Source organism: Candidozyma duobushaemuli (assembly GCF_002926085.2).
Source record: "Candidozyma duobushaemuli strain B09383 chromosome Unknown D_B09383, whole genome shotgun sequence".
In the NCBI taxonomy this organism is placed as follows: domain Eukaryota; kingdom Fungi; phylum Ascomycota; class Pichiomycetes; order Serinales; family Metschnikowiaceae; genus Candidozyma; species Candidozyma duobushaemuli.
The window spans coordinates 1342934-1355881 of NW_020289898.1; the positions used below are offsets into that span (position 1 = coordinate 1342934).

Genomic DNA, 12948 nt, shown 5'->3' on the forward strand with positions numbered 1-12948 from the left:
GGAGTAGATGTGCTCGGAACCGGTTGTTGGGGTGGGAGACTAGCTGCAAGATACGTTTTGCGGTGGGTGAAGAAGCACCGTTGCTGTGGCCTTGCGTCGGCATGCGTCATGCACTCGTTTTAGCGCTGCAGGTTCTACGTTGACTCTCTCAGGGTTTGTTCGGTGCAGTCGCCGCAAAATTTCTCTTGTCATTTGAAGCAGCTACGGCCGTAAATGCAGCGAACGATTCGAGGGCCAAGACTTGGGTGGAGGCCCGAAGCGGGTGATGCAAATTTATCTTTCGAGGCATGATTTCAAGCTGTGCGCACAAATGTTGGCATGTTTCCGTGTGGACGTACTATTACGGATCGATGCTGACAAAGATGAAAGTGGGAGGCCACGCAGGAAACCCTGCGCTGGCGGCGCAGGCGCTTCAAGCTGCAGGTGCGTGCGGCTCTCCGGGCCGTGCATGCGGCCACACCAAGGGCCCGCCCGCCTACGTGCAGGACTACATCACCGTATTCTCAGGCCTGAGCATATCTATGGAAGAACAGCGTACTTTTGCAAGCGCTCGGGAATAGCGTCCCACAAGCTCTTGCTCTTAAGCCACTCCTGCAGGAAGACCCGGTCAGCGTACTTGTGGCAACTGTCACACAAGACCGTCACGACGTTGGATCCCTCTGGCAACGTCTGCGCCACTTCCATGGCTGCAACAACGTTCAACCCCGACGTGCCTCCGACATAAATACCCTCTTCGTCAAGCAATCTATAGAGCATCGCAATCGACTTTTCGTCGGAGACTTTGATGGCCTCGTCCAAAAGGTCAATCTCAGGCTTCAAGTTGTCCGTCACTCTGCCTTGCCCGATACCTTCAGTGAAAGAGGAGCCGCCTCTCACAATCTCCTTACCGTTGCTCTTGATGTAAGAGTACAAAACAGATCCTGGTGGGTCCGCCAAGACACACTTGACCTTTTCATCCATCAGCTTCAAATAGCGGGTAACACCAGCAAAGGTACCACCAGTACCAGTCGAGCAGGTCCATGCATCCACCTTGCCGTCCAACTGAGCCCAGATCTCAGGACCCGTGCCTTCGATATGCGCCTGTCTGTTGGCAATGTTGTCGAACTGGTTTGTCCAGACGGCATTGTCGAGTCTCTCAGCGTGTCTTTTGGCTTGGTGGTTGTAGTTTTCAGGATTGTCGTATGCAACAGCAGGAACAGGGTAGACCTCGGCGCCCAAAAGGCGCAAAGTCTCGATTTTATTCTGCGATTGCGTGTTGGGCATGTAAATCACACAGTTGTAGCCTCTCAGACGGCAAACGTGAGCCAATCCAATACCGGTGTTTCCAGCTGTACCTTCGACGATTGTGCCACCTGGCTTGACCAATCCTTTAGCCTCGGCATCATCCAAAATGAACTTGGCCGCACGGTCCTTGATGGAACCGCCAGGGTTCATGAACTCAGCTTTACCGTAGACGTTTCTGCCGATAGAGTCAGAAATCCGGGGTAACCGGATGAGCGGCGTGTTTCCGATTGCCTGCAGGAATCCATCGGCGGTGAGGGGCACAAAGGGCGTCTTGAACTCGCTGTTGGTCGTGATGCGAAGCGTTCTGACCGCCTGGATGGCACTTCTGGAGGTTCTGATCATGGTGGTTGGCAAGGTAGCGTAGAATTGGTGATAATCGCGTGGAATCACGTGGACAGGGGCACGTGACCAAATCACATGCCCGCTGATCACCGGACCCAGATCACATGCCCAGCATTCGTAATAGCCATCACCAACCCCTCCCAACGTCGTGTATCACGCCATGGTGCATCTGGGCCCTGCAACGTGTTTACCCCAATCTGTATAGTATGGTGTGGCATTTTTCCGAAAATCGCGACTATCTACATCGGCCATAGAGGGTCCTTATTTTTTCGGCTTTAATAATAATTAGCATGTAGATCACGAAGGGTCCACCAGCCACTTTCAAAATAATAAAATAACATCTCCGCTAGGACAAGAAAAAAATTTGTGGCAGTATCGGGATTGTCGAGCCCGCCGCCGCAAGATCCATGTACATTTGCGAGAGGAAGAAATGAAAATATTGAAAAAAAGGAAAATGAGATGTAGCCGCAGCGAAAAAAGATGCCTGTTTCACCTGCTGTACCTCCGGGGACCTATCGGGGACCTCGAGGATGCTGTTAGAAGCGCTACAGGTACGATGATCAAAAGCTGTGCCGCAGGTAGGAATGATCTAAGTTAGCCGCCCAGCGTGATAGTGTTATGTACGTGAAGAAATTCATGACACCTGTGTTTTACCAACCAAAATGCCACACTTTTCGGAAGCCTCTTTAAAATTTTTGAGAGACTTGTCGCTTCGCTGGGTACATGTGCTGATCCGATTGTGGGCCTGCACCCAGACCTGCAGAGGGCGTCCCTGTCAGGCCTAGTTGGGCCCTAAACCCGAGGCGGTGAAGAATGCGGACTAAGATGAGCCCGGCGCATCACTCCTGCAGGAAGCCTCACTCGCGTGTTCACGTACATGGACAGTGAATTTTCCCCCAGGATAACACTAGCGAAGTGAGGAGGGGCCCAGCAGAGAAGCGTAATTATTGCTTGGCTTTTTTTTTTTTTTATTTAAACCCCAAAAAGAAAAAAAAAAAAAAAAAAAAAAAAAAAAATTCCTCGCATTATATGTTCCCCAATGGAGCAAGCCTAAATCCCCCCTTTCTAGCTCAAACAAAAAGCCAAGTGCTTAGTCTTCCTGTGACATAAAACACCCGACGATCATCAATACGGGGTCTTGGGTCACGGGTCTAGGCGCCAGATCGTCCCACTTTTACATGATTTTTCCGAGAAGACGTGGGGCTGGGGACTTTGTGCAATTTTTCTGGTCAGGGCATCACGCAAAAGGGATCTCTCGGCGACGTAGGTCTTTGAAAGGCACTCGTTTTGTGTCAAGTTGCTAAGCACCGACGGTGTCTTTATCGCCGCTAGACAGGAGTGCTGATTTTTTTTTTTTTTCGAATGCAGCAGGTGCGAGCTTCTTGGCGGCATTTTGCAACACATCTCCGGAAGACCCCTGGGCAGCAGAGCGCATATGGCCCCAGATAGTGTACCGAAATAAGTCTCTTAAAAAATTAAGAGAGAGAAAGTGAGAGACTACTGAGAGAGACTTCGCTTATTCTGCGGTGCGGTGCACCGCCGATCCCTGCCATGCTTCTAAAGAGAGGGACCCTCGATTGTCGGACATATCTCGGTAAATCCGGATCCAGTGAGGGGGTGGCGCTGGTGCTTCTACGGTGAGCTGCACGCTCTGCCTAGATGGCTTCTGTTAGGCGTATGCTTCTGTATTTGTTTTACGCGGAGTTGTTACGTGAGAGTATGCAATGTCTGACGCGGGATGGTTCACGTTTCAGATTGTGTGCAGTACGCCCACTATGGAGTGAAACTGATGCCATGTCTAGAAAGGAGCACCCGTGTTCCACTGCTGCTGGTGAGCATTTTTTTGTTCTACAATACGCATGCGCTTGGGAAAGCTTTTTGGCATGCGCATGGGCTGTAGAAGGAGTAATGAGCATTGGGCCAGCATTTACTAGACGGGTTCAAGGTGCGGCTTGCAAGCATCCTTTCTCGGCTTTTTTTCGTTTTTAGTCCGACCCACCACGCAAGTTTGTCGTATGATGACCGTTGGCCTACAGCGTTGCAGAACGGACGGGGGACGGGCGAGAGAGATAGGGGTCTCGCTTAAAGCTTAAATCATGGAGGCGGCAGGTGTGCAATCGTAAGTGGTGCTGGATTGGTCAGGAAGATAGAACGAGAAAATAGAAGACCCCGGCGGGTGCGGCAGTTTCTTTTTCAAGAATGGTGCGTCGCCACAGGTGATGGCAGTAGCCAGAAAAAGGCAGGAGGCGTTCTTGAAATTCCAGGACAGGGACGTAGGCAAGGTAGAATTGCGTTATTTTCCAGCACCGCTATTTCCCCATGGGTGCCCAGGCTGCTGTTACTTTGACGTACAAAGGCCAGCAGCGCTTGGGCTCCACACCAACAGTAGCGCATAATCTGGCCTGATCAATTGGGCGGCAGGACTATCCTGGAAGAAAGAGCATTTAGGGAGGTAATGAGGCACAATTGGGGCAGGAAGGAGCCGTGGAGTCCATTTTACGATCGAACATCGAGTCTAAAATTCAACTTGTCCTCTGCACCATGAGACCTTTCCTACCGAGAATTACCATTTCACGAACGCTACTGGTTCTCATGCTACTGCTTTTCTCGTACTACCTGATTTCTCGTCAACCATTTACCCCACATCCTTATCTCTAACGGACTCACGCCTCGACCCTGCCTCGCTTCGGTGTCCTCCACCTTCTTGACCTCATACTTTTTGCGTCTGACGACAGGTTTCTGCATCAGACCCTCCATCAACAAAACGTTCGAACCTACAGTTTGTATCTCGAGAGTTTTTTTTTTATTTTTTTTTTTTTTTTGGTTTGCCCGTTGGTGGGACGCCACACGCGGGGCAGAATCGGAAATGTGGCCCGAAGAATCCAATGCACCGAAGACGAGAAATTCGCCTGCTTTGACGAAGTAGAGGCCGAGGCCATCAGGGTGGATGACGTCGGTGTGAGAGCATAAGCAGAGCCAGGGAGCAGTGCTGCTGGCTACATGACAACCACTACAAGCAAGTAAAGAAAAAGAACCCTTTTTTTGGTCACCGTCGAGTAGGAATGGAGATGCACGGGACGGTAGAAAAGGCTTAGACAGGACAAGCTGGAGGCACAGGTTTGGAGACCAGGGCCGGTCCTGCAGGACAAGCGTGGCCATGGCATCATAACCGGAAATGTTCCACTTTAGGATGTATCTCCAGCGTGGTTGCTAGTAGGAAGGGTACATTTTTTTGGGTAGCGGAGGGTAGAGGACCAGGGTTCCTGTATGGGTGAGGCGCAATGCCGGGCGAATCAAAAGAACCCCAAGCAAGGGCAGGTGCAGCAGTATCGTGCGTGCTGCAGCCCGGCAGCGCAGGCCGGACTAACAGTGCTGGCCGCAGCAGCAGCGGCGGCGGCGGTAGTAACACAGCAGCAGCAGCATGCATACAATGCGCCCGCATGTAACAATACATGCGGTGCGCTGCTCACACGCGTCCCGACGCACGGCGGGTCCCGCATAGCGGGTCCTGGCCACGAAAAGAAACATCCTTCCCTCCGCACCATATCGTCCCAGCCGCCCGTTCTCCTGCGGTCTCTCCAATACTGCAGTTCCATCTGGCTCACTTTTCACATATATAGGTCAGGGTCCCCCGACACCACCACGACAACCTTCCCAAGGCTTTCTTCCCTGCTGCGCTGCAAATCGTCTTTCCCACAAGCAGCCATTGTTACCTGCTCCTAGGCGTCATTCTCACGCTTCCACATCCTTTGTCCGCTCCGACCTGCGCTGTGTGGTGCAACCTCGCTAGATAATATCAGCACCTCCATATTTTTCGGTATCCAAGCCTTCTACCGGCATCCGTCTGTGCTGTACAAACACCACTTATAATATTTGTCGGTCCCTGCCTTATATCACCGATCCGTCCCCTGTTCCCAATCTACCACCGTTTTTCCTCCACCTTCACCAAAAATACCTTGCAACCTCTAGATCTAAGGCGTTTCTCCCTCAATTCCACTCGACAGCGTTTCACCTGTGTTTCACTCATCCCTACCCAACAATCCCTCTCAGGGTCCACCATCAACAAACTATTCCAATCTCTCAATTGAGCTCCGCTCAGCTGACATCAACACCCTTCGAAAAGCTCCGCTCAGCTGACATCAACACCCTTGAAAAGCTCCCGTCCAGTGACTAAAACCTAGTCACCGCTTCAATCCCTCAAACCACCCTCCGCATTGACTCCTAAAAAACCAATGTTCGTGACGAGGATCAACCAGGGCCCCAGGCTCCCCTCCTTCTCCGAACTCGTCTCGTCGCTAGCGTACGAGCAGGATCACCAGACGTTTCCTCCTGCTCTCCATCCCCACCCTGGCATGGCTCCTGTTCCCCAGAGACCCAGTATCCCGGGTCCAGCCATACTATCGCTGCTACCAATGGACCGCCAGCATCCGCTTGAAAACATGGACTCCCGCCAGGGTCTGCCGCTGGGCTCGCCCTTGGGTCTGACCCAGCCTCCGCAAAATCAGCAGCTTATGTATGCTCCTCCGCTTCTAGCGTCGCCTGGGCTGGTTACGCCGCTGAGCCAGGCCAGCTCCATCACTCCAGCGACGCTGGTGAGCTCCTACAACTCCAACCTGGGCTACGTGAAGCCCGAGGAATTCAGAGAGCCCCGGATGCTGAGCAAGAGAAAGCACATGTGCAAAACGTGTGGACGGCTGTTCACGACGCTGGGACACTTGGCCCGGCATTTCCGAACCCACACGGGCGAGAGAAAGCACGTCTGCCCGTGGGCCGACTGTGGAGCCCGATTTGCCCGCCAGGACAATTGCATGCAACATTACAAGACACACTTGAATGGAAAGAACAAGAGGCGCTAGGCTGTGCCGGCGCTGTGTACATGAAGACACGAAAGGAATGAAGAGATGTAGCGTAGGCCTTTTGGAGATCAATTGGAATGGTCAGGCCCATTTGAAATGGTGAGTAGGACCATTCAAAATAGAGAAGTAGGCCCATTTGAAATGGTGAGTAGGACCATTCAAAATGGAGAAGTAGGCCCATTTGAAATGGTGAGTAGGACCATTCAAAATGGAGAAGTAGGCCCATTTAAAATGGAGAAGTAGGCTTCCATTTGACATTGTCAAGGAGTAGGCACATTTAAAATGGAGGAGCAGGCTTCTTCGAAAATGTCATGAAGCAGACTTCCATTTGAAAATGACCATGGAGTAGGACCATTGAACAATGGTGAGGGAGCAAAGTCCCATTTGAAATTGTCAAGGAGTAGGCTTACTTAAAAGAGCAGGCCCATTCAAAAATGCCAAGGAGCAGGCTCCTTCAAAATGGCCAACGAGCTGAGAATGGCCTGGGCTCCAAAGCTTATTTCGATAAGGACAAGCCTGCAAAAGTGGATCGGCTGTTTCCTGGCCAGCGTCTGCTGGGTTCGTAAAGGGTCCCAGGATAGCGGCAAGTGGAGCCTCGAAGCAGCAAAGCTTTTAGGCGATATGCATATCGGGAGGATGGACTGGCAGACGAGGAGCATGGGGGTGATTTTGGGAAAAAAAAAAAAAAAAAAAAAAGCATGAAGTGGAGGCTGAACGTACTGGGTGCAAGAGAGCATTCCATAAAAAAACGGATCTAAATCAGCCCCAAGCAACTAACGGCCAACCACGGAGACACCATGCAGCAAAGGCCGTTGAGCTTAAATTTACTTCAGAAAGTCAAACCCCTGGGCACCCGGATACTGCCACTCCCGGAAAAGTCGCCCGCTTCCCGAGACCCCAAACCTTGCTTGCGTCGGCGTGAACCCTGAAAGCAGGGTGGCGGTCTCGGCGCCTGTTTAGCACCGTACGTGAGGAGAGGCCCAGTGATAGCGCCAGCACGCACAGCGGGTCGTAGTCAGCACACGGCGTGGCTGCAAAACCATTACAGCAGGTAAGGCCCGTACAGCGCTGGGCGGCTAAAGCCACAGGGTCCGGGCGAGGAGAAGCGAAAAAGCGGGTTTTGGGGACGTGGGGCCAAACAGATCGGGTTGGCGTTTTTGAAAAAAATGTCTTGTGGAAGTTTTGTGGTGTTGATGCTCAGCTACACCTTCTGGAAACACACCGCCTGTGCGTGCAAGCCGCCGAAACCGCCGCAACCTCTTCTTGGCTAGGCGCGGAATGCAGCAGGCAAAACTCCAGACCAGGCATTCAGGCGTTCGAGACATTCAGGCGTTCGAGGCATTCAGGAGTTCGAGGCATTCAGGAGTTCGAGGCATTCTAAGGCTGACGCAGATTACACCGCATTTTGAGAAAGTCAAGCTGCTGAAGCTTTTTGTTGCAAGTCAAGTTTTGCCTGGCATTCTAGTCGTCTGACTCAGTGCCAACGGCCCGCTTTCCACATCAGCCTCTACTCGGATCTTGCCGCAGGGATCTTCTAGAAATGACCCACGCAGCAAGGGTTTTTGACGTGGAGGAGGGTGGGGGCGGCTGAAGCAATTTTCCTGGCTTTTTCCCGGCCACAACGGATGCTTTTTCCGTGGTCTGGTTTTCCGAACGGGACCATTCCACAGTGTTGCCAGGGAAAATCGGGTTTGGTTCCGCTTCGGGCTTGCCTTCTGCCATTCTGTGTGATTCCATTCTGTGTGATTCCATTCTGTGTGATTCCATTCTTGTGTGACTCCATTCTTGTGTTATTTTTTTGTGTTATTTTTTGTGCAGCCAGAATGACCTTGCTATTTTTTCGTTTCTTTTCCTGGCTTAACAGCCTCGTCAGATGAGTCCACAAAAATTAAGGTTTCACCAGCCGCCCGCGACGGGCCGCCTCCCGAAGATCCGATTTTCGTGCCTTGTTTAGATGGACCCTTGACGAAAAGGCTGCAGAGAGCAAGTGGCACAAAGTGGCTGCAAATTGGCGATTCTGCGGCTGCAAAACAGCCCGTTGTGCTTGTCAAGTCGCGAGTGTTAATCCCAACGGGCCGCTAGAAAGTTGGTTTGCGGCTAGAAAGTGGGTTCGAGGCCGGAAGTGCTTGGTTTTGTTGGAGATGAGTGAAGATATGGCGGGATTCCGAGGAACCGAGGAGACGACCAGGGTCCTGAAATAAGGGTCCACCGTGGGTGTGCAGCGTATTGAACTTTTATTCTTTTCTGAAAATGGCATCAATGGCATGGGCAGGGCCCCACAGCCTTGAATCCAAAACCTCCAATCCAATCACCAACCAAACACCACTCCACTGGAAAAGAAACCGATACAAGCCGAGACCAACAATAACCGCCAAAAAAGCCAAACAAACCCACCCAACTAGCGCCGATCCCAAGCGTGAATTAATAATTAACCACCTCTTCCCCTGAGATCTGCCTTTGTTCCCGGTCTATCTTCCAAAACCGTCTTCCCATGCCCCCACCCTCCATTATCCCCTACAGCCGCTGTTAATCCGGAAAATCCCTCTTTTCTCTGCACCGTTGCGAGCCACGGAGACCGTTCCCGCTGCTTCGCTGCCTTGACGATCTCGGTTAGGAGCAGTGATTATGTGCCCTTTGTTCCTGCCAGGGTCCAGCCACGCTGACCAGGGCACCTATCAACTGTGCGGCCTTATTCTCCGTGATCAGACGATTTTCGTTTGTTTTCTGTGGAGCGATCCGCCGCTCTGATCGGAGGAAAATCGCCCCTTGATTCTTGCGTTTTGCATGTGGTGTTTTGCAGCCATAATGGTGGACGGGCCGCTTCCTATATAGGTGCTTTTGGGTGCATGCAAGAGGACTTACTGGGGCGTAGGCGGTTTGCAGTGCATGGTGTTGATGATGTTTCAGAGGCCACGGAGAAGGTTCTGGATTGAGGCATTGTTCCGAAAGATCTTCAGTTTGTCACGGAGTTTCTACCTATTCTGGCTTTCGACCTTGAAGTCGTGAAAGCCACTGCATTGTGTGTTGGCTGCAACTCAGACACATCGATAGCTTATATCGCTACATGGAGAGGAAAGTTAGTTTGTTCACGAGACTATTGAAACAGTGCCAGACAGTCATCGACGTAGTGGAGAATCCTGACAAAAACACACAGTCCAAGGCGATTCACGAGAAGATTATGCTGGGAGACACCAATTTGTTTCAATGCTCGAGCTGTCTATGAGCAGAAAACAGAGGAGACAGAAGAACAAGCAGCTCCACTATGCATCTATCGCTTGGCAGAATTTTACCCCGTGCTAATCGAACAACTTGCAAGACATGGCTTAGACCTCGAGTTCGAGGACGTCAAGGTGGCAGTTTCGTGTGACCTTTGGAAGGAGAGTGATGAACTGGATTTAACAGGAAAGTCGACCCGCCTCGCCAGTTCTGTTTACCAATGGCCCACTAAAAGCTTCAAATTCGTATGTCTCAATTAAGCAACAAGGACTTTTTACATATTTGAAGTTTGAGAATCGGCTATGGCCACTTCAGCCCGAGACCTCTAATCATTCGCTTTACCTCATAAAACTGTTTAAACGAGCTTCTGCTAACCTGAGGGAAACTTCGACAGGAAGCAGCTACGAGATGGTTGGATGTTGGAGGACTGGATTCGAAAGCAGCTGCAGCAACAGATGAGCTGAGATCTTTTGTGCGTGGAAGTAGTGCTTCAACAATTGGTTCGATGTACGGCTTTGTAAGTGAATGAACAATCAAGACTGACAAAAAAGAAGCGGCTTCTTCCTTCTTTCGACTCGTATTGGCATATCCCAATCTAGATAAGAGTGAATCAAAGCTTTTCTGGCACCTGAAGGGAAGTGAGTCGTTTTCAGCCGAGTTTTGGGACACCTTGGCATTTGCGTATGGACCTTGCCCCGCCCATGTACATTGGGCGCTGAAAGCTTTAGAATATCTGTAAGAGCATTGACTAAAGGGCTTGGTGTAGGAACTCGAAACTCAAAAGCCGATACCAGCATGTCAGTTGCATCCGTCAGTATTTCAGCTTCCTAGTCATATCTCGTCGATTCGTTTGTACGTAAGGAGCATAAGCCTAGACTGTATCTCTCACTATCATTTTTGTTGTGAGTCTCCTGGTGATATACATGTCGAAAAGTAGTATGCAAGGCAACGATGCAGCTGAACAAGGTGTTTTTGAAGCGTCCGCCCTGGTAGCAGGAGATAAATTTGACATTCCATCTACGATCCGTACACATTCGCCTGTTTGCACTAATAGATCTCCACGCCCATTCTAAGAGACCTGCAAGAATATCAACAATTTCCAATGTTTCTCTCTGACTGGAGAACCACTTATCGAATAAGGAGACACTTACTCATGTCACTTAGACTGGACCTCACAGACTCTGAGAAGCAATATCACCGAACTCCAACTGCGTCTTCCTAGTGATCAAATGCTCATGTAGAAGTTACAACCAGTCTTTTTAGTCAAATCAAAATCATCTTCCAAAATGCACTAGTTTTCTTTTTTATGTTTGCTTAGTTTCAGTAAAAGGCTTGGGAGGTCAAAACAGGGCATACTTTGAGCCATCGTTAAGATGCTCGGATGCACCCATAGTAAATTACGAATAACACCTAGATATAAATTCCTCAACTCCTAAACTATGAGGTCTAATAGCACTTAAATACTTGAACATAGAAAGAGTTTGTTGTGATCTGTTTTTACGTTACCAGGAAATTCCCAAAAACGGTTCTCTCGTCTGATATCTGAGAAACAGTGGAGTTCCTGTTACCGTGTATCACCTCTGTCCTTGTTCAAATCAGAAAACTAGCTTTAGCGGGGAACTTTCTCATCTATACTTGATATCTAACACGCTTGGTGTCAAGCGTGTATCAATCGTTCATAACATGTTCCCTACACCATCAAAGCTAAACTGCAACCATGACCACCACACATGTCGAAGTGTCTCACAAATTACAAATAAGAATCAGATTTGCAAAGATTGGCCAACTCCGTGCGTAGCCTTTAAAGGAACTTGACTTCTTCGTTCAGATAATACTCGTTTTGTGACCTACCTGGTGGAAAGTGAAGGAAGCTACCTTGGTTTGACCAGCAGATTTGAGCTGAAGGTTGGCTCCTCTCAAAAGATGGTTTCCTGGAATTTCTGAAAAAGTTGTGAACCGAGACGCCCAGCCCAAACTACGTCCAGTTGCAGAGTCAAGAACCACAATACATGCAAAACTATAATCTGCCAACATTCTTCTCTTCGAAACCTTCAAATGTGCTAAAAAGGCAGAGGCTTTATAAACCCATCTTGCCGTAGTTTATAGAGCCCTACATCACAACAAGTCTCATTCCCAAGTCGTATTCTACGTCTCCAATAAGCCAAAAGAATATACCTCCTTCAATTTCGAAAAAAACCCTTGGCCCTGCTGCCTTTGAGTGCATTGGAGGACTACCTGGCCAGTATCTCCTGATCACCACGTAGATCCAGGCCCAAGGCCTCGTACAAAATGAAAGACAGAGGAAAAAGCCAGGACAAGATCTGAGCCGACAAAAACACAACGCCAAATTATCAAAATTATCAAAATGTTGTTCCACAATACAAAGTAGCCAGCTAACGCTGCCCAGAATTGGCCAATAAAACCCAGAATACTATGAAACAAGAGATCCAAGCAACTCAGCCTCGGGCCGACCACCGCAAAATGTGCTGGGCTGGGTGCTCATTGGCTGCAACTAGAAAAGCGATGTTCGCTGTTGGTGAAATGGAAATCAAAAAATTGAAGCACTTCACGGGAACTTCCCCAAATAAGAAAACACTTGGCCTGGAAACTTCCATACCCCTCCTTTCCCGAAGTTCCCATTCCCTGACTCACGATCAACTCGCGAATCCCTCAGAAACTACTGCTTGTGAAAAGGCAGACATTTGCAGCAAGGGCCACAAACCAGGATATCCACATTTTTCTCCACACCATCTTTGTCACCTTTTCCCCTGATCCCGTTTTGCGAAAAGCGAAATATCAAAATTGCTAAAACGCATCATGCTGTGCAAGCATGTAATAAGCGAGAAATTCGCTAAATTGCACCCATTGATGTACCCTTGTGGACCCTACTACGGCGCGGCTAAAGCGCAATAGCCACGTTGCGTAATAACGGTAGGCAGATCCCAATAGACGAAGAAGTTTAGCTTCAGGGGCCTCTTTCGGAGATAAGAACCCATTTGCTAAAAAATCTAATCAAAAGCCACTCAGTCAAACGGTCATCGTGGTGTGGAGCCCATGGGGTAGATGCGAAATTCCGTTAGTTGCGCCGGAATTTTGGCACTGAGCATTTTCAGCAAATGAGGCACAAAAATGACAAGCAGGGGCGAGTCGTGCCGAGCCTGGCCTCACACAACGGAAAAAAGCCACTTTTCGTCGTACCCTGCTGTGGTGTCTAAGGCTGCACAGGCAATCGGGATTCTAGAGCGAGGTG

General features: G+C 49.9%; 2 protein-coding genes across 2 annotated transcripts; one reads left to right on the forward strand and one right to left on the reverse strand. All coding sequences in view use genetic code 12, as the record gives it.

Moving 5' to 3' along the window:
* Positions 1 to 519: 519 nt before the first annotated feature.
* On the reverse strand, positions 520 to 1626 carry CXQ87_004168 (uncharacterized protein; the record flags this gene model as incomplete). Its single annotated transcript, XM_025482618.1, has 1 exon — positions 520 to 1626. One exon carries the CDS (start codon positions 1624 to 1626, stop codon positions 520 to 522), a length of 1107 nt encoding a protein of 368 aa, XP_025337236.1.
* Positions 1627 to 5858: 4232 nt separating this feature from the next.
* NRG1 (Nrg1p) lies at positions 5859 to 6482 on the forward strand (the record flags this gene model as incomplete). Its single annotated transcript, XM_025482619.1, has 1 exon — positions 5859 to 6482. One exon carries the CDS (start codon positions 5859 to 5861, stop codon positions 6480 to 6482), a length of 624 nt encoding a protein of 207 aa, XP_025337237.1.
* Positions 6483 to 12948: the final 6466 nt, after the last annotated feature.